We start from the raw sequence: 21,876 nt of genomic DNA on the forward strand, positions 1-21,876 counted from the left end.
AATGTCACCAAAAATTCTGACTACTGAGAGAGAGTGGGCAAACAGCTCAAAAAATAATTCTAGCTTGCCGCAACATCACAGGTTGGGAATAGCTAAACCTCACACAGACTTCATGACTAATTCCAAGTTTCCCCTTGGAAAGCAGACATAATGATGTTCAGCGCTTTGTGTTATTGGTTAACACAGCACACCCTTTCCAACTGCATTATCGAACACAGTCAATAATGTAAAGTGACTTTGCATGAGGAGCATTTTAAGGGGCTGTATTTCAAAGCCCACTGAACTTTCTGGAGAATCCTTCTCTTCAAAACTATTTAGATTTGCATTTGCAATGAGCCTCTTTGACAAGTGAAAATGTGTGGGTAGGTATATGTATTCCTTTTGGTCAGATCCACCTTAAAGGAGACAACACAATTTCTTATATTTTGTTTAATAGGGGATGGTGGTAATTGCTGTTCTGAAGAGTTAATATTACTAAAGCAATTCTGGCTTCCAAGGAGAAATCACTTTAGAAACATTTAAGAATTTTACCTTTTAGAAGGAAACACTTCAGCCTGTTTCAAAAATTGTGATAAAGTCTGAAAGAACCTTTACATGTAACATGAAATGCCATCTACCAAAGGGAATTGCTTATCTTACTTATTTCCTTTTATTACTGTGTTGTAGGTATGCGACTGGTGTAAGCACATAAGACACACAAAAGAGTATCTGGATTTTGGGGACGGGGAAAGGCGGCTTCAGTTCTGCAGTGCAAAATGCCTCAATCAATACAAAATGGACATTTTCTACAAAGAGACACAGGCCAATCTTCCAGCTGGGCTGTGCAGCACATTACACCCCCCCATGGAAAATAAAGCAGAAGGCACCGGGGTGCAGCTGCTCACTCCAGACTCTTGGAATATTCCTCTAACAGATGCTCGGAGGAAGGCCCCCTCCCCGGTGGCTGCAGCTGGCCAAAGCCAGGGCCCTGGCCCATCGGCGTCCACCACCGTCTCTCCATCTGACACTGCCAACTGCTCTGTCACTAAGATCCCCACGCCAGTGCCCAAGTCCATGCCCATCAGCGAGACTGCAAACATCCCTCCCGTCTCTGTCCAGCCACCTGCTAGCATCGGACCTCCCCTCGGCGTCCCGCCCCGCAGCCCTCCCATGGTGATGACCAACCGCGGCCCGGTGCCGCTGCCCATCTTCATGGAACAACAGATCATGCAGCAGATCCGCCCGCCCTTCATCCGCGGCCCGCCACACCACGCCTCCAACCCCAACAGCCCACTGTCCAACCCCATGCTCCCCGGCATCGGCCCCCCGCCCGGCGGCCCCAGGAACCTGGGCCCCACTTCCAGTCCCATGCACCGGCCCATGCTGTCGCCCCATATCCACCCCCCAAGCACCCCTACCATGCCCGGGAACCCCCCGGGCCTGCTGCCCCCGCCACCCCCGGGCGCGCCCTTGCCAAGTCTCCCCTTCCCGCCAGTGAGCATGATGCCAAATGGCCCGATGCCTGTGCCCCAGATGATGAATTTCGGGCTGCCGTCACTTGCCCCGCTGGTGCCGCCCCCCACCTTGCTTGTGCCATACCCCGTGATCGTGCCCCTGCCTGTGCCCATCCCCATCCCTATTCCCATCCCTCACGTCAATGATTCCAAGCCCCCAAACGGGTTTTCCAGCAACGGGGAGAACTTCATTCCGAGCGCCCCCGGCGACTCCTCGGCGGCAGGAGGGAAGCCAGGAGGACACTCCCTGTCCCCCCGGGACTCCAAGCAGGGCTCGTCCAAGTCCGCGGACTCGCCGCCGGGCTGCTCGGGCCAGGCCCTGAGCCTGGCGCCCGCGCCCGCGGAGCACAGCCGGGGCGAAGTGGTGGACCTGACGCGGCGCGCCGGCAGCCCCCCGGGCGCAGGCGGCCAGCTCGGCTTCCCCGGCGTGCTGCAGGGCCCGCAGGACGGCGTCATCGACCTGACCGTGGGCCACCGGGCCCGGCTGCACAACGTGATCCACCGGGCCCTGCACGCGCACGTCAAGGCGGAGCGCGAGCCGGGCGCGGCGGAGCGCAGGACCTGCGGCGGCTGCAGGGACGGCCACTGCAGCCCTCCCGCCGCCGGCGACCCGGGCCCGGGCGCCCCCGCGGGCCCCGAGGCCGCGGCGGCCTGCAACGTCATCGTGAACGGCACGCGCGGCGCCGCGGCCGAGGGCGCCAAGAGCGCGGAGCCACCGCCCGAGCAGCCCCCGCCGCCTCCTGCGCCCCCTAAGAAGCTGCTGTCGCCGGAAGAGCCCGCGGTGAGCGAGCTGGAGTCCGTCAAGGAGAATAACTGTGCTTCCAACTGCCACCTGGACGGGGAGGCGGCCAAAAAGCTGATGGGGGAGGAGGCCCTGGCGGGAGGCGACAAGTCGGACCCGAACCTTAATAACCCCGCGGACGAGGACCACGCCTACGCTCTGCGGATGCTGCCCAAGACGGGCTGCGTGATCCAGCCTGTGCCAAAACCCGCGGAGAAGACTGCCCTGGCGCCGTGCATCATCTCCTCGCCCATGCTCAGCGCCGGGCCCGAGGACCTGGAGCCTCCGCTCAAAAGGAGGTGCCTCCGAATTAGAAATCAGAATAAGTAAAAGGTTTGTATGTCTGCCCAGGCAATCCTCCGCACGACCCAGTGCACATCTCTTTAGTTTTTTGTTTTGTTTTTGTTTTTGATAAACAAGGCAGAGGTGAGAGAGAGTCGAATTGATAACCATGATTTAATCTTACATGTTTTACAATACACCTTGTGTGGCCTCTCACTATCATCATTTTGATCCAACATCATTCCCATTTTACAGCTGACGAAAGTGAGTCCCAGCATGTAAGTGCCACGCCCAAGGTCACTTTCTTTATGCTGAAGCCCACACTTGAACCTAACTTGAAACACTATCTCCTTAATTATGCTTTTATTATTATGCTTATTTCTGTTAATCACCTTATTGATAAAGAGGAAGATGTGTGGAGGAAGGAGAGATTACTTGGGGCCAGTAAACGTTCAGTCCTGAGGTTTACTGGGCTGTGGTAAAAGGAAAGCCAGGCAACTTCCTAGATCTGGTATACTCACAGGCAGAATGTCCCAACTCACCAAATTTTCTCAATAACCGTGGGATTCCATTTGCAAAATGAAAATAAAAACTACCTTTCTTACATGCTTATGCCAACTGAGCTCAAGCCACTAGGTCCTCTTTGCCCGGCGGTGTTGGAGCAGTGGCTCTTAGCTCCTGCTCACCGGATTTCTTCTTCCATTTGTCACCAACCAGCATTCCCCAGGACATGCTTCAAGCATCACTGGCCAGCTTGGCTTTCTCCTGATTTGGGGGCTCAGCAGTGTAGCTGGCGGGTTGCTCAACTCTGCAGACCGTGGGAGGCTCTGACAGAGAAAAGGGCCACATTGCTGAAGTGGATGAGAGTGCACACCTCTGACCTCAGCATGGGAATCCTGCTCGATGCCGAGCGAGCCATTGATAATGAGCCCGCGATTTCAGTGAGGGGAAGGGGAACTCGCATGTGTGGCATGACCCTGATAGCCAGATGTGTCTCCTTTGATCCTTCCACCAATCCTGGTGGAATTGGCATCATCTGCCTCTTACCAAGAAGGAAGATGAAGCTTGGAAATGTCGTCCAAATCAGAGCTAGTGAAAGGGGAACTGGTATTCAATTTAGGTCTCCCCAACCCAGAGCCTGGAGCTCCTCCCCCTCCCCCCGCCCCCCTTTCCAAGAGGGCAGCAAACACACTAACATTCAGTTGAGGTTTATTAACTGCTTATGGAAAGGAAAGGAAGAGAAAGGAACATTCACTGAGCACCAAACTTGTGCATAGCTCCCAGGAGTTGGGGAGATACAAAGGTGAATAGGATGCAGTACCTGTCCTCGAACCATTTACGTTGGTGGGGATGTAAACCCAGAGAGGAGGGGGCCTGGGGTGGGGAAGTGGAGTGCACAGGAAGGTCACTCACATTTGTGCATATAGGCTGTCCTCTACGTGTTTTTCATTAGAATTTTTTTTAGATTGGACCCATAAAACAATTATTGTTCCCTTCATTTTACTGATGAAGAAACAGACAAATTCAATAACTTGCCAAAGATCATCAAGTTAGTAAGCAGACTTAAGATTCAAATCCAGCCTGACTTACCGAGCTACATTTTCTTTAAACCGCTGTAAGAGAATAGGCTAATTGGTCCCTTTATTACAGTGCTTGATAAAATTCTTTTATCCACCTCAGTTGTCTTAGGGGAGAGTTCCTAGAGAAAAACCAAGCCTACCTACCAACTTCTCTAAGTGTTTCGACGGGGTTCAATTCTTTTTTTTTTAATTGACAGTGTTCAATTCTTGTTTTTACTACAACAACAAATCTAGAATAACAGCTCATTACTTCACGGGGGGAAATATAGGTGCGGCCCAGAACACTTGATGTGGCATGTCCAGATCATCGTCCCTAGGTGCAGCATATTGACATGGGCACCTCTGTCACTTATAGCCAGTTTGCCTGGGAAGCGCAGCGCCAGAACAGGGGAGCTTATTGGGTGCTGCAAGAAGGGATTCTCAGCCATTCCAATTTGAGGCCTCCTTTTCCATTGATGGCTTTGCCAATAGGAGGAGAATACTAAAAATAAGTTCATTTCTTTTTGATTTTACATCTACAAATTCTGCTGTCTGAAGACAGATGCCTCAGCCTTCTCAGAGTCACCCAGATTGAAAATGTCCCTGATTTCTCCACCAGAGTAATTTCATCTGGTTGACAAAGCAGTGAGTAATGGAAAGATAGGGGACAAAAGGAGTGATGGCCTTCAGAAAGCATTGGGAATTGTAATTTTAAACACATTTGAATATCCCTCATTCAAATGACATAAAGGGAAGAATGGGAAGGTGAAAGACTTTACTACCATTACTGGAGTGAGAAGTGATGAGGTCAAGAATAGCACCACTGGTCCATAAGTAGCACAGGGCCCAAAGAACATAAAAACATAAAATATATTATGGCTCTTTGGATGATATATGTTTCTGAATAAAGAATTAGGCAAGGGTCTCGTGTGTGGACCTGAGTCGTTACTAAAATCATTAACCTGGCTTTAGCCAATTTCAGAAGAAGTAAGATGAAATTGCCCATTGCCCCTTGAGATTAGAGGGGTTTTTTTAATGACGGGTCCCTCCAAGAAATTACAGTTTTTCTCTAAAACCAGAGACACTCAGGCTTTGCCAGCTACAGCGGGGTGACAAGGAAAGTGATTTAAGATGGGGGAAGGACCGCCTCTTCTCCACTAAATCACACTGGCTCTCGCCCTCTGTGGTTCCCTGTCACCTCGCAGCGCAGTCTCAACCGGCCGTAATTCACTCACCTCCTCCGACCCTTCCTGATTTTCGGTACACACGTGGTGCTGTTTTTCTTCTATGCCGTCAGAAATCCAGCCCATTCATATGCTTGTGGGATTGGAAGTGCGTCTGTTAAATAAAGGACTAGATGCCTTTTGTGCACTGACAGTGCGCACTGTTTGGTGATGAGTTAACACCAAAGTGGAAAGCATTAGAGACCACAAACAAACCTGAGCCGAGTCTGGTGGGTGAGGTGCAGGTGAATGATTTTCCCATCTGCTTGTTGGTGACTCATTATATTATGTCTCCCAGGAAAGTCTGTCAGTGACTTCAGTCAGGATTCTTCATTCTTTTCACTATGTCACTACTCTCATACTGTATTACTTTTTTTAAATTTTAAAATATTCAGAGCAGGATCTTGAATCAGTAATCCAGGTAGCTACAGTGGTCTTCAAAGAAGTAAGCATCTTTGCTAGTTCTTGTCAATTTGTAGTATTTTTTTGCCATGTTGAAGTGATTCTGTTCCTGGTTACCTGACTTTATACATTCTTGTTAGTTGATACAATGACAAATTATTTTAATAGGCAGGTATTTTCCCAGATGCAGAACTAATTAAGTTTAGCTGAAGATTCTAAAAGGTTGTAAACTTCTTTAATCTTCAACTTTTAAGACTCCACATTAACAGTTCTGCAGCTTCTGTAAGCTGGGAAAAAATATCCCCCAAAATAATAAGGAAAACAATGTATAAACATTGCCCCAAATTATTCTATCCACAAAGAATTCCATTTATAAATGGAATACACCCTTCTCTGTCTTTGCCTTGGAACTTGGGGATAACTGTTTGTATTTGCACATTTTCTGAATTTCTACAGTTTACACTTGTTTATGGTACATTGGGGAGTTCAGAGTAACCATTTGCAAATGTCTGAAAATATTCAAAGAAAATATCCCCCCTCCTCGATTTTCCAGGGAAATGACATATTCTTTTTAAGTAAAATAATCAATGGAAAAAATGTGTACCGTGTGTAACCCTTTCACCCTCACTTTTTCCATTCCTGAGAAGCAACAAGTCCATATAACTTCCCACTTTTGTGGTCCCCAGTGTTCTTATGTGTTCCTAGAACCAGAAAGAAACTAAGAGATTCTTTCCCTGGCCCCAGGTCCAAGGGGCTCCCCCAGCCTCGGTAGCAGGGCGCTCTCCTGTTTTAGTTTTCTTGAGGAGAGCTGGAGGAGGCAGCTGTCGTGTTGGCTTCTCGGAGTTTAGAGTTTAATTATTAGTCTGATCATGGAGCCACAGTCCCAGAAAAGGTTGTCTCCAGCGCGGGGCAGGGGGCTTGCCTCATTAGGAAAGCCGAACGGGTGGAAATCACATGTAACTTTTGCCAATTCAGTTTCTCTGGCTGAGAAGTTTGAGAGAGTCGTGGGTAGGCTTCCTGGGAAGTCAAGTCCACACACTGGGTATATTACTAAGGGTGCCTGCTTTTGAAGCAAGAAAAAGAGGAAAAACAGAGAGAGGAGAGGAAGTCAGTACAAATGGGGTGTGCGAATTCCATGCCAGACTTCAGATTTTTAATGTTCCAGTACTTGATTATTGGAAATGTTAATTGCTGCCATAATCCTTGATGTTAAAATTTCAGCCGCCTGTCGGGATGCCGAAGGCGGTCCAGTGCCAGGTGTAGGTCATTCAAAGAGGCAGCGAGAAACCTCCGGGTCTGCAGCGGGCACACGTGTGAGCGGTGAGAACCCAGGGAGCACTTGCTGTGCTCATTGCAGACTCACAGAGGAGAGATTTCTGGAATAAACAGTGTCAAGATCATCCTTAGACACATCTTATTCAGTGCTGCTGGGACTATTTTAAACCCTGTGACAAGGGGATTGAAGGAGGGCTTTAATGTGCCAGCATCTGGCTTTTGGATATTATTCCAATGCGATTATGATGGAGTAGGAAATGACATATGTGACCGGGTATTTATTTCTTTCAGATGTAGCCATACCCCTCCATCTTCAGCAGGGCTGGGACCAAGGTAAGGCAAGAGAAGAGCTCAGTGCACAGGCTCTAAAGAGGAATCACTCTTGCGGGCACAGAAGGGCAGCAGTAGCCCTGGCCCTCACCTCCAGACCTTCTGATCCATGTGGCCATTCCCTGAAGCTGGTCTCCTGGCTCTCCGGACTAGTCTGTGGATGGCCTTGAGCAGTTCCTTCTATAGGATCACACAGAATTTAAAAATTGTGCAGATTGGGTGGTTTTGGTTTCAGAAAAAGTATGCCTTACATCTCTGAAGGATTATCTTACATTACCACCAAGCAATATCGAAATTGGAGCTTTTCTTTACTCTGAGGAAGCTGAATTAATTGTAAGCTCTCTTTAAAACTTAGAATTTATTTTTAGCAGTTTTTTGCTGGCTGTGGACCCATTACTGCGGAAGTTATACAATGCAGCACTAGCCTCCATAGGATTGCCTTAGCAACAAAATGCAAAAGGTTGTATGGACCTTTCTTCAGGTTACCATGTCCTTGTGAGTGCCTGTGGCGAAAGGAGAGAAGGGAAGCAAAGAAAGAAACAGGCTGGATACAGCCCCCACACTGGGATTCCTAAAGTTCATACCGTATAGGGAGCCATCGCCCCTCAGTAGATAACCTTCCACTCTGCCGCAGAGGCCAAGGGAGAGAAATGGCTAGAATCTGACAAGTGGGCGGCTCAGTAAACGCCAGGGCATTGATGCGGCCGTGCCTGGGAGTGCGCCCCATTCGCCCCAGCTCCGTAGCATGCTGCTTCACCTGGAGAGAGCGTGCTTGGAATGGGGGGCGCGTTCGACTAGCTATTAACAAGTCATTGCCCAGAAGGGCACTGGAAATAAGCTCCCCGTCTGGTTTCCAATGAATCACTCCTTCACCAGCCTGAGCGGCTGCCTGGGCATCATGGTTCAATCACTTACACCTACCTTCGTGCAGACAAGCATTGTGGAGGGGCAGAGGTGTTTGAAGACCAAAATACACTCCAGCATGGAACACTTACCTCATGTAGTGGAACACTTACCTCCACCCCCACCACGGCCTTTGCCAGACTCTCTTGTCAAAGAGATTGTGCCAAAGGGACAGAGGCTAGCATTTTCTTTTCCTCCACCCTGTCCTGGGTAGATTATTTTGTATGCTACCATTGTTGTTTTTAAATGCACGCCACTTTTTTATGTGTGGATGCCTGTTGAGGCCCTGCATTTTGCATGTGTCAACCTTCTTTTAATGCCTCAAGAGCATCAAAGGAATTTATTTCAGAGAAACAAATAAATTAGCCTTAAAAGATAAACAGTATACCGGCTGGCATCGGGAAGAAGGAGTAAATGCCATCTCAGATGCCAGCTCTAAACACTAACCACGTAGAGTTTGCCAGATTTGTGAATTTCCACAGCATTCTGCTTGCGGAAAAAGGAGGGTGGGGTCAGGACTGAAAACGTGAGGCCATGAGCACAGAGGGGAAACACATGCAAATTATTTCAAGGGCCATTTAAAAGATTCTAGTGAAAATCACTGGAGCAAATGCAATAACAACAAAAACTTGGAATTAGTCTCTCCTGCTTTAAAATAGCTCCAGAGTGTACTAAACATTCTTATGTTGGAAACCAGTCAAGTCGCCTCTGAGAGCCCTTAACTCTGCACTCCTAGGGCCAAGAGCTATGGCCTTAAGCAGCCACTTGCTTGTGCCATTTTGCCATGTTGGCCAAATGCACGCCTCAGGATAGAGAGGAGGGCACCCAAGAGCAACGATGCCTTCCTACGCACCTGTGGGGTCAAGGCTATGACTAATCAATGCTGTCCTATGCTCCCCAGCCTCACCCTATCCAGATATCTGGCTGTCCCCCCACCCCATTGTTTCATCATTTCCTCCTTTGAACCTCTGGTTTCTTGCCTTCCTTTGCTAGCAAGCTGTGTTTCATGTTGGGTAAAAATGGAAGTAAGAATGTGACTGATAGCACTTAGAGAACAGAAGGGAAAACATACTTTATGGACTCAATTGATATAAAACATTGACCTAACATCCAAAAACTGCAATTAAAAAGTATATCTTTCCCTCATTTGCATGGCTTACTTCCCCAGACGTGTTTCTGGTATTGAAAATGAATGGTATTCCCATACAACATGTGTCTCAATTTGTAATGATATCCTCCTTGCAGCTGGCTTAGTTCTCCAAGTGTTTCTAAAATGTTACTGTCTTAAATTTGAGCCAACCTACAATAACAAATTATCTAGAAGCAAAGTGGCTAAGCTGCATTTGGTGAGAGAAGGGGAAACCCTATATTTCATTCTTCAACTCTTGTTTTGGAAATTCAGACTGTAACCTGATCTTCTTCTAAAGAAACCTACGCACGCACACTTTAAAAACTGTGCAGATTGGGTGTTGTGGGAGCAAGAACGATCAGGTTTAAGTTGCTCTGCAAAGTTCTGCATCCCATCAATAAGCCCTTTTGATATTTTAAACCCATATTTAGAGTAATTTCAAGATATTTGGAGCACATGTGGTTAAATGTAAAACTTTGTCATTATGATTTGTTAGATGCTTATACTTTAAATATTTATAAGCCATATTTAAGTACTTGATCCAAAAGTGTTCCTCTACTTGAATGCTCTAATTGAGTGGTATCTGAGCATCATTATGTATGGAAGGCGCAGGGTGAGGTCACTGCAGCACGCAGGCACATTCTTCCTCCTTTTCTGGTTTTAATTCAAATGCTGTTTTTAGTAGATTCAGCTCATCTTTAAAATGTATGAAAAGTTAGGAACAGAGTTTGTTGTCTTTAATTAAAAAAAAAAAATTCCCCAGTCCTCTGAAGGTAAAATGTTCAACTCGAAATTGCATTGCATCCCCTTCTTTTCCTTCGCCTACCGGGAATGAGTAGAACTTTCCATTAGCGTGTTGGAGCGGAGTCCGTGTCCGTGTGAATTTAAGTGTCGTGCTGTTTCTCCTAAATATCGGGGGGATGATTTGTTGGTAGTTGGATGGAATTCTTCACTATTCACCTTGGAAACTAAGACATAGGATACTATCTTTATCACAGATAGCCTATTTGTGCACTTAATATGAAAAAGAGGAGAGGAAAAAAATTTTTCCAAACTCAGAATTCATGTAAGCTTAGAAGGTTATAAATTTCAAGCTGACCACAGGCCTCTGGGGCTTACACTCTTTTATGGCCGGCAAAATACGACTTTCTCATAAGATCGGGGGAAAAGATGGCTTTGAAAAGCTCATAAACTTGTGCGGACATCTAATAGCTCTTACCAAACAGCATTTTCATGAGTTAAGTGTAAATGAGTCAGAGACATATAGATTGAATTTCTTTTAAAATACACATGGGTTTAAAAATTAAGGCCAAAGTGCTTGGCAAAATAAGTTTTGGTTTTAGACAAACCCCAAATGTTTGAAAAAACTGGTTCTACAATTTGCCAAACCAAAAATACATCCAGGTCCCTCTATTCCTCTCATTTAATAGGATGGTATCATAAATATGGGACTTAATATCTATTTTCCTATTCACCAAGGTTTGGGCAACATGAATCCCAAATGCTAACTGAAAAACTATGAAAAATATTATGTTAAAGAAATATGACTTTGCAAATGAAGATGAGGGGCCACTGGTTCAGGGTTCTCGTTCTGATTTTAACAGAACCCCTCACTGTCTGATCATGTGATCAACTTGTGCGCTGTCATGTCTGTGTGGCCTATGCACAGGAACCAGTTTTTTTTTAAATCCTATATTTAGAGTTCCTAAGTTATATTTAATTCACATATTACCGTCCACAAAACTAAATAAACTTCTAATTATATCGAAATACAGGGAGGCAGTCCCTTTCACTTACTTGCGGTTCAGAGATAGTCTTTATTCATCTCCCTAGAGGATGAAACATACCCATTTTTAAATAACGGTATCAAACACCGACTTCATGCAGGTTCCATAAAGCAGGTGATTCGGAATTAGGTTCTAACACTGGGGAGTGACGAGGACTGGCAGTCGGGAGTGGAGGAATAAAGGGTGCACTGGGGCATCAAAAGCCGTGGAGGCTGAGAAGAGCAAGTCACGTTAGGGCTGACCATCCCCTTCACTTGGCTGGAGCGAAGGGCTTGGACTGCCCTTCCAAGGGCAGGATGGGGAGGACGGGAGGCTGGAGGAGAACAGGTAGGTTGTGGAATTTGTGCTCTATGTGTTAGGCAACAGCACCGTGACCTCGAGCAGAGGAGTGACAGGACAAAGTCTGTGTTTGAGGACAAGTACTTTAGCAGCTGTTTGTAGACTGAAAGGAAGCAGGAGAAAGACTGGCATCACTAAAGCTGATGGGTGCACTCCGATGACAGGCTAATTACTGTGGAGGACTCTAAACATTGTGCAATGTTATCCCTACAGTGTGAGGGGCGGAGGCTGCCACATCTATGTTATAAGTATGTAGAGACATTGTGGCAATGTGATAGGAGGAAGAACTCCCTTCTCTGTGCCCCAAATAGTACCTAGGAGGTTTCATAGGACACCGTAGAAGGAAACCTCCCAACACAAGAGCATTCTAAAGTCCATTCAAGAGAGATGCTGGCAGGGCCCCAATTGCCATGGAAACAGGGGCTCCACCCTCTGACCCACCAGCTGTTCGGAGCCTTGGGCCAGCAGGGCAGGGATGGCAAGGTCGGCTGTGGTATGGTGCACAGAGGCAGGGGTAACTGTCCTAGCTGCCTAGAGGACTTTCCTGCTGGTGAACACGGAGACCAGACAGTGGCCACAGTGATGCCCAAAGCTCTGTCCTTGGACTTAAGAGCTGCCATAAGGCTTGGCTGGCTTGCTCTACCTCATACACCTTCAGAGATTTTTGCAGAATCTGAATCAGACCTTCCACAGGCCTACAGGTCCTCTAAAGGGAATTTGGTAACTTTTGGAGATGTCCGTTTATCTTTTGTGACTTCCCAGGCTGCAGACCTTCTGATGCTGCTATATGTGGCATCAGTGGACTCCCCGTCGTGAAGGAAGGCAACAGTGTGGCTTCATGGATGAGAACATCGGCCTTGGTGTTGGGCTAGCCTGGGTTCAAATCCTGGCAGGCCGTTAGCTAGGTGAGGGAGGAAGTGATTGAGCCTCTCCAAACTTTAGTCTCTAGGCCATGAGTAAAAATATCAGTGCTGTGAGGGATAAGTAAGAAAACATGGAGAGTGGCACATCACAGGTGTCCTAGAAATGGCAGTCACTGTCCTATTCGAAGGGCTGCAGCTCCTGGGAGAAGAGCACAGGGATGAAGAGACCTGCTGGGGTTTGAAAGTCAGCTGTGGCGCTGTGAGCATTTGGACATGTTTTATAACCTCTTTGGGCCAGCACTTTAATGAATAATTGTAGCAGCTAATATTCGGTGAGCGTTTTCTATATGTAGGCAGTATTCCAAATGTTGCATGCTCACAACAACCCTGTGGGGATACCGTTATTGCATCCATTTTACATATGAAGCAACTGAGGCACAGAGAAGCTGTCTCCTACCAAGTATCATTGGCTAGCGAATGGCAGCCCTGGCATTTGACTGGTGGCCTGGCTCCATGCAAAACCACTGAGGATGTCTTATTCACACACACAAAAATGAAGACAATGGCCCTACCTACCAGAGTTAATCAGGTTCCACTATAAATAACAGGTTTAAATGCCCAGGGCATACTTGGCACATAGTAAGTGCTTAATAAGAATTGTCATGGTGGCCCCTGCAGCCCAGAACAACTTCTCTCAGATTTGGAGGTTAGGGAAACCATTCCAGAAATTCTCATAAAATGTCTGGTTCCACTTTTACAAGTAGATACCAGGACAGAGCAAATGCTCAGTGTCAAAGCGTGGTGCAGCCAGGATTAGAACCTGAGTCTTCCTCTCCTCTGCCTTTCCTCTCAGTGGGATACTGCATGACCAAAGCTGTTTGAGTTACACACCCTGTGCCAAGGACCAGAGTCATATTTTTGTCACCCATGGCATTGCTTCCTCACCTTGGGCGGCTGATTTCAGAGCGGAAATTGGTTGTACCTGAACATCTGGGGTTGAAGGGTTGCAGAAAAGCAATTATTAACCACACTCTCCATCTCCTTGGCTATTTGGGGGTCAGCGGGGGTGGGGTAGGGGCATGGAGCAGGGAATCAGAATGCTTGCTCTTATTTTTTATAGTGCAGTTTTCATTAATATGAAACCACCCCCTCTCTCCTTGCTAATGGGCTGGCTGTAAAGAATAAGTGTCAGAAAGACCACGTTTCCAGACCTTGTCTAAAATCTTAAAATCTATTATTGATCCGTAGACCATAGCTGCTTGCCACATAAAGCTGCTATTTTCCTCTGGGTTCTTTCTTTTTCTTTGTTTAAACTTAGAATGCCTGTGTTCAGGTAAGATAGAAAAATAACAAATTTAATACAAAGAACATTTATTCTTTTTTTTTGTATAAGGCAGAATTTTGAAATGCACATGAACCAGCATCAGCTGGTTTTGTGTATCCAGGGGGCTTGAATGAAAACACTTTTTTTTTAAATTAAATAACTTCTCAGAGTTCTTTTTTGCATGAGAAGGGAAGTTGGACTATCTCTAGTGTCCCTTACAGCTCTGGCATTCGGACCCCCTTGTCAGGGTCAAAGGGGAGAGATGGAGCCTGGACTAAGGTCAGCGCCCCTTGCAGGGGAGCATGGACTTCATAGGGGCTGACTCCAGTCCAGCGTTGCCCCGTTCTAGCACTACCTTGAGCAAGGAAGGTCCTTAACCTTCCTGGGAAAGTTTCCTCATCTGTACAATGGGGATAACAATCACTACTTCAATAAGTCTGTTGTTTCAATGAAATAAATGTATAAGTGAAATAAGTTTGAAAGATATACTTTTTTGCAAGTGGCATAAGTATATAAAAGTGCCTAGCATAGTATTTGACATAAAGTCGGTGCGCAACACAATTTGGCTCCTGTCTGTGAGAGGCTGCAGGTTCCCACACCGTTAGAGGAAGTGTTTGGTGCTAGACGCCAAGGGGCACAGGGCTCTAGGCTCTTCTTCAAAATTTCATGCCGAACATTAGCTACACCATGTAATTCTTCTTTATTTTTCTCTTGTGAATGGATGTAACCACCTGCTCCAGTGCCTTTGTAAAAATGTACGTGTTAGTCATAAATTCCTCCCTGCTTTTAGAAAAGAGCCAGAGACGGGGTCATTGGGTTTGCTCAAACTCCCAGGTTCCAGAAAGGATTTGAGGCACTTAAAGGGGATCACTCAATCCCTTGTCCAGGGTGAAGTTACTTTTGTGAGTGCATTCGCGGGGTTCCATGGCTCAGGATTCCTTGTCTCCCAGAAACTTCTAGAGATCAGCAAGAAATAGCAGTGATGACTTGTAAGAATAAACAGACCTCTCTGCTCATTTAACTCAGAACCAGCTAAGCACAGAAAACCAAAATTTTAATTTATAATATAAAACAAAGAATTAAAAATGGAGTTATCCCAGTAAGGGGTCTTGTATGGTTGTGATTTTTTATTGATTAAATAAAATAAGAGCTATTGCTAAAGAAAAAAAATTATTTTTAAAAAAGAAAGGCCCGTGGTTAATTATTGTTTTTAACATCCCTGAGCCTTAGCGTGTCAGAGCCATGATGTGAGCAGCGCGGGGGCGATGAGGTCAAGACTCGGCCGGGAGCCCGGCCCTGAGGCTGACCGTTGGCCCCACACGCCTTCCCTCACTGTGGGTTATTTCCGTAACAATCACTCTACTAGGAGAAGGGTTTTTTTTAAATGACTTTCCTCAATTAGTGTGCTATAAGAAAAGAGGTGCCACTCGCTTTATAATGAAAATGCTTTCCATTTTGATAAAAGCCATCTACAACTCTTCAGAAGCGGTGGTCGACAGGGAGAAAGATTTTTTTTTGTTTGTTTGTTTGTTTTTTTTTGCGAACATCACCAAGTCATCAGTCTTTCTGGGATGGGCCTGGTTGGGAGCCTTGGTTGGAGACCACTATCTGGCATCGCACCCAGGTTTATCAGCTGATGCAGGTGGCTCTGTTCATTGACCGCAGGGCTCTACCCTTTTGAGTGTCCCAGAATAGCTGCAGCTACCTGAGAACAGTCTAGTCCTTGGGGACTCGTTATTGTCCCAGATAAACAGCATGGCTGAAGCCAGCACTTAATGGCTGTATTTAACCGTGATAAGTGATGGGTCGACGTGCCTGAGTGAGTGGCGTCACTGGTAGGGCCTGGGTAATTGGACAAAGGCAAGTCGGCTTGGCAACAGGCACGTCTTGCACATTGTAGTTGGTGCCACGGGGCCTTGGACTCCTGGGAATGAATATTAACAGATGTGGGTAGCTTGCTTTCTGAGCAAGTAAAACAGGGCGGACCTGGTGGATATTGATTATGTTCCTTGCAAAGGTATTTGAGGAAGGAAAGAAGAGTAAAAAGTTTGGAAAATGGATCAGATGAATTGGAGCAGGTTTCCTGGGAGAGGTGCACTCCAGCACCACGGAGGAACTGACTTGGGATAGAGAAGAAAACAGGCATTTTCCTCTGGACACACATTTATTTTGGTGAGTGGTTACTTGGAGTTTCCTTTTAAGTGCAACCAGCATGGGTCTTAGGCAGTAAAGGCCAAGGAACAAAAGGAAAGAATGGCCATATTTTGTCAGTGTCAGTTGAAAGAATGAATTAGTACTCAGGCACAATTGTGTTCTCCGTAATTCTCTGAACATCCTTATGTGATAAAGGAGGGTAACTCGATCACATTCTCAGCAGTGCTTTCCTGCTGAAAAGGAAACGTGCCAGGTGGACAGAGGCCGTCTCCATGCATTTGGTGTGCAGTTGCAATTCCACAAGGAAGACACTTCATTTCTCTGGCCAAAAGAGGCAGGCAGGCCTGGAATTCTGAAGGCACCTGGCTGGAGACCATGCATGGTGGAGCTGGTCTTCACACACACTGCATATGTGGTAAATGGGATGAAGGGTGCGTGAGAGATGTTTCATGGAACAGAGCGCTGGGTGGTTCTGCCTTCAGACAAACCCCCAATGCAGAGGGAAACCCAAATGTAAGGCACAAACATAGCTACTTCCACAGAACCCCTTGCATTGAGGGACATTCCATAAATCTCTACCAGAGATTGTGTGTGTGTGTGTGTGTGTGTGTGTGTGTGTGTGTGTGTGTGTGTGTGATAGAGACTCTCTCTGAACCTTGGGACTTTGGGGCCTAGAAATTGTCTTCTTTACACACTGATAGTAGATTAATACGCAGCTTCTCAAGTTTACAATCCTCCATACTTGGTACTGGCTTTGGTACAAACATCCTCCAATCACAGAACATGAGAGAGAGAAGATATTGTAGAAAAATCTCACCCAGGCCCCCGTTTCACAGAGAAGGGAACAAGGCTTGGGGAGGTTAAGGAATAGGTCTAAGGTCACACAGCCGTTAAGGGGGCACACCGGACTGTAACTCGGGTCTCTGTATCATTTACCGTGCTATTTTACCCTTTGCTCACATCAAGAAATTTAGACAGAGAGGACAGGCTTTTCCATAAGATCCCTCTACTTGGCCAGGGCAAAGTTGGAACCGGCTCTGGCTCAGGCTCTGGAACTTCCTGCCATGGTCACTTTTTAAAACTCCAAGCTCGCTTCCTCCCCACTCTTGAGTTGCCTACCGGTGACTATCAGGAAGGCGAAGCCCACGCGTGGCTCTTCAGAGTCTATTCCTGTGTCACGGACAAGGGGATTGCTCTGAACCCGAGCCAGAAAAACAAATGAGGATGACTTCAGAGCCACCCCCTCCTCAAAAGTTTTCAGCAGAAAGGGACTTGTACTGCCACCATCTGGCCTTTGTGGGTGCCCCAGACACGGCAAATAGCCGGCGAGAGGGAAGGCGACGGCACACATTGTCTGCTGTGCCATTCTTGAAAATCAGCTCGGGGCGAGGCAGCTTTCAGAGCAGCAGGAGCGGGGCTGCAAAAAATAGAGTGCGGTGCAGCTGCAGCCTTTGGAACTTTGGGGAAAGCACATATTATTTACCAGACAATAATAGATACCAGAGAATAATAACGATTATTATAGTGTTTGGGATGGCAAATGCTATAGTTAAAGTTCCAGAATGGCTCTCATTATAATCCCGTTTTCCCAGGCCCTTATAAAAGCCTTGAAATTTTCTCCAAGTAGGCTGATGATGCCCATGTTTGGCCCTTGTCCAAAGGTGATTTGACTATAAAGAAACTTACTCGAGAAGTAACCCTCTTTGGTGGCGGCCATGGTTACATTAAAGAGAAAAGGCTACATCCTTGAAAAAGCAGTTGTGGCACTCCTAAGAAATTCAAAATGGTGGTGTTTTCCAGTCACTGGAAGAAAATGGTAAACTTTTTTTTTTTTTTCCTTTTTAAAGAAAGGATTCGGAAGTCCCCTCTGACAGTAAGATTTGATCCCTTTTGGTCCCAAGCTCAGAGGTGGGGATAGTTTTCCTTATTCCACAGCAAGTTCCAGGCTATGCTCCTTACACGAAAAAGAGTTGTCCCCAGAAGAAGCTACACTTGTGTCTTTGGATCTATTTGTCGTTTCTGAGGCTCCTTCCCAATCCTTTGCGGTCTCTCTCATTTGATGGTGGCTCTTGGTGTTTTGTTTTTGTATCCTTTCTTGCTGTTGTCTCCTTCTAAAAGAAGGAAGGGAGGAAGGAAAGAAAGAAATCAAAGTGAGCTCTTTAGTCAGAGATAAACATCCACATTTCCAATCTGACCATGCCAAATAAAAAGGTTTCCATGGCCTTATAATTCCGCCCCCATTGCATATTTGTGGTGTTTTGCATTTTCACTTTGGTTATTTAATGTGCATAGTGAGTGCACACAGATCTGGTGATTTAATGTGATTTGGGGAACTCAGGCATTTCCTGTCATGTACATTCAGATTTTCAGACCTTGTTTTTGGTTGATCATTATTATCATTACCATTAACACCAGGATCTGGATAGCAGGGTTCAAAGCACAAACTTGTATTTAGTCTTCCCAGCGGGCACGTGGACCTCCTCACACCTGTGCTAAATTCCTGCTGCCGACACTCTGAGCAAGTGTCAGGTCTCTTTGTGGCCTCCAGCTCTTCATCTATAAAATGAAGAAATTGTAGTATGTTATCTCTGGGGTCCCTTCAAGTTCTAAACTCTCACCTCTCTGATATTACTTGTTCACTGTTCTAGGAATAATCGCAGCAGTTGTGAAGATGTTTACGAGCCCTCTGTCACCGCCTCAATCAGCCACATTTTACCATGCACATCTTTGACATTCCCATTGACTGGCAGGAAGAAAAGTGTACTGTGTTGGGGCACAGGGGACAAGAGCTGCTTGACCCTCATTCATCTGAAAAACGTGTGTTGAGCTGAACTAGGGACTGGGTACAGAGATGTGAGCAAAACAGATACAGCCCCAGACCTCAGGGACTTTATGGTTGAGTTGGCAGACTTCTAAATGGCTGCTTGTGGGGAGTGACCGAGCATCCATAGGAAGATACGTTTTAAACCAAGGGATTGGTAGCAAATGAAATAAACCAGTAGGGACAGTGAGGCAGAGCCTAACATCTGTGGTGAAAGTTGGGGTGAGCATTTCCCAAAAATTTCCTTTCTTGGTGACCAATGATGTTCAGAACTCCTGCCCCAGGACCCCAAGGCCTGGTTGGTTTGTAGCTTTCCAGTCCCGAGCTGCTGTTTGGTTTGGATGTGAAGAGATGTGAATGGCTCACCTTTGTCAGGCAAGACCCACAGAAGGAGCACATCTTCTAGCTCAGTGCCCCTGTAAGAAGCCTCTGAAGGGAGGCCTGTGTGTCCACAGCAATGTTTCCTGTGCTAAGAAGCGAATCTCTTGGCTTTCCCCCTCTGCAGCAAACACCAGGACTGTAGCACGGAGCATAGGGGTGAGAGCTGGAGCTCCAGGGTCTCGTGGTGACCTTGCCTGGCTTTGAGGTGACCTTGGCAACTCAAAAGACCTCCTGCCAGTCGGTGCTGTAACATGGAGAGTGAAAGTTGCCCAGTCGCGAAGGATGCTGCTGTGGCCTTCGGGGGAGGGCGTGGCGCACTGCGCTCGCTGTGGTGTTCCCTAAAGTGATTCAAGTTTCATTTTCTCACACAAAGCTGGCAGAGCTGACCCTGAGCAGAAACGTGAATGAAAGTCCTGTCAAAATCACGCTGTGCTGCCTTAATCCTGGGGAGTTGTTGCAGGCCTGACCTGCTGGCTGGAAGGGGGGCTCCTCTGACTGGAGCCTGGGTTCTCCCCTACCTGGGGGAGGGGCTGGTGTGGTCCAGTGGATTCTGACGGGCCCCTCCTCCTCTCTTCCAGGAACGCTCACTCACAGGGTACCTTGCGTGGAGAAAGGGCGCAGAGCAAGCCATGTCACGACATCCAATGACACCAGCTGGTCAGCTCACCACCCCCTCTGGCTAAAACTCAAGCAAATAAAGCTGCTTCCTGTCATTAAGCATCTCCGAGGAAGCAGCCCTCCCTCGGTGGCCTCTAGCCCAGAGAAGCCAGCACGTCTTGGACCCAGCAAGCAGGCCCAGCCTTCCTGCTGCCACCATCTCTGCTTCTCCCCAGAGGAACTTAGGGATTTCGCCCTTGGTTTTAAAATAACAAAGCACCAACAAGCCACAAGGACCAATGTAGGTATTCTCCCCGCTCCATCCTCCAGGCTCAGAGGGTGAGGCTGGAAGATGATACGGATTTGAAAACAAAAATCTTTTTTTATACTTTTTAAAAACTGCTGTGGTTTTGCTGCTACACTAAGAATTGTGATTTGCATTGTACGGTTTTGGACCTATACTGTTCACGTTTTGATGGCAGAAAGGGATCGCACTGGAGTCCCAACACTTCAGATTCATCTCTGTCCTGCCCAGGATGCACTTTTAAATGAAGAGTTAGAATATTTTATTGGCTGATATACTTTTCTTGTTATTTTTACAAAGGCCACCTTTATCCTTTTTAATGCCATATTTTCAGTGTTACACTTTTATGGCTTTTAATTTTCGATTTGACAGATGTAAGAAGCAGCATGAATAGTTTATACTGTGGTTTTTCAGAGACCGAATGCCAAGAGAACTCGGTAAATGTTTATTCTTCTCAGCTTTCTCTTTAAATTCCCCTAAATAGCGCCCCATTTGGGAACAGAGCAAGAGTGTTGAACTGAAGACCAAAATGCCCTCAAGGTGTAAAATAATCCAAGGGGGAATATTTGCTGGGCGTCACGAAAGACTTGGATGAAATTTCAACCCTGATGGTTTTCGGTGATCCAGGAAGTCAATGAAGCAATCTCTCTATACGCAGAGCCCTTTCATGATAATTAGAATGGTATGGACGAACCAATGAAAACAAGAGGGAAAGTGAGAAAGATCACCCATGATTCTGTTTCACTGTTTGCTTTCTCCTGTCATGGTTAAGAGAAATGTGCAATTCGATCCTCAATCAGTGGGTGGAGGATAACAGGGTAGATTTTCTTGTGTGCACTTGTACAGTTGTAGCTGCGAGTCCAGAAGTCCTCTAGAGCATGTGTACTGGCACTGAGTTGGTGAGACAGTCGTGGAGTATCCCATTCTGATGAGTACAGAAAAAAAAAAAGAAAAAATAAGAAAAAAATCCAAAAAAGAAGAAAACTAAAAAAAAAAAAAAAAAAAAAAAAATCAAATCACCTTGTGATTCAGTGTATCTGTTTACTAACTCAAATAAAGCAATTGTTCCCTCTGGAGGGGTCCAGGTGCCCCCGCCTATGAGGCTGCAGAGCCGGCCGCAGGAGGGGTGACGGGCGGGCGGGCGGGTGGTGAGGCCAAGTCAGTGTCACGCTGGCCTTGAAGCACCACGGGCCCGTGGATGCGGTGTACATACTGTATTTCTATATTCTCCTTTGTACAGAGTCACTTAACAAGTCAAGCTACTGTTTTACAGGTGCTCCTTATTTATTAGAGCTGTGAGAGCTTGGGGGACACACCTGGCGAGCGAGCTCGCTTTTTAAAAATGAAATTGGGGGGCAGGGGAGGGAGGGGGGTGGGAGGGGAAGCTCGCAAGCCCGGGAGAGATTTATAAAAGTGAACAAAAGGAAAACTTCCAGCAACAAATTAAACCACCCAACCGCCCCCGACACCAACCCCTCCCATTGCAGGAGGCAGCAGCCCTTCCTCTGGGTGCTCATTTCCCTGCGGGGCTCCCAACATTCTCCTCTCTCCCTGGCCGGTGTCAGATTCATCAAACAAAAATAAATCTCTAAGAAAAAATGCACTTACATGTGCTTATTTTGCTTTCCTCATTATTATGACTGTTGTTATTTTCCTTGTTACTGAACATGTTCATTTCTTTCCTCCAGGGAAAAAATTTTTTAAATAAATCTAATAAGTTTGAAAAGACATGGAGATATAGGGATGACGCTGGCCCTTCCCCACCTGCCGCGGGTCACACTTCCCTGCAGAAAAGAGCCCACCGGTCTGTTGGAGGGCCCGCTGCTGACCACACGCAGAGCACGTGGAATGAGTTCCTGGGCCTCTGCTGCCTTCCCACGTGCTCCCCAAGTCCTGACCTCCTGCTCCCGGCTTCGGGTCAGAGGCTGA

At 46.7% G+C, this 21,876-nt stretch overlaps 1 protein-coding gene across 1 annotated transcript in view; it reads left to right on the forward strand.

Annotated features, from left to right (window-relative positions):
- SOBP (sine oculis binding protein homolog) overlaps positions 1-20,919 on the forward strand; it is a 158,455-nt gene extending 137,536 nt beyond the window's left edge. The window contains exons 6-7 of the mRNA XM_054569791.1: positions 667-2,607; positions 19,625-20,919. Coding sequence (XP_054425766.1) covers positions 667-2,604 — 1,938 coding nt within the window. The 3' untranslated portion in view covers positions 2,605-2,607; positions 19,625-20,919. The remainder of the gene's footprint in view (positions 1-666; positions 2,608-19,624) is intronic.
- Positions 20,920-21,876: the final 957 nt, after the last annotated feature.

Source organism: Pteronotus mesoamericanus, unplaced genomic scaffold (assembly GCF_021234165.1).
Source record: "Pteronotus mesoamericanus isolate MK-2021 breed Mesoamerican mustached bat unplaced genomic scaffold, CSHL_Meso_final contig_20, whole genome shotgun sequence".
In the NCBI taxonomy this organism is placed as follows: domain Eukaryota; kingdom Metazoa; phylum Chordata; class Mammalia; order Chiroptera; family Mormoopidae; genus Pteronotus; species Pteronotus mesoamericanus.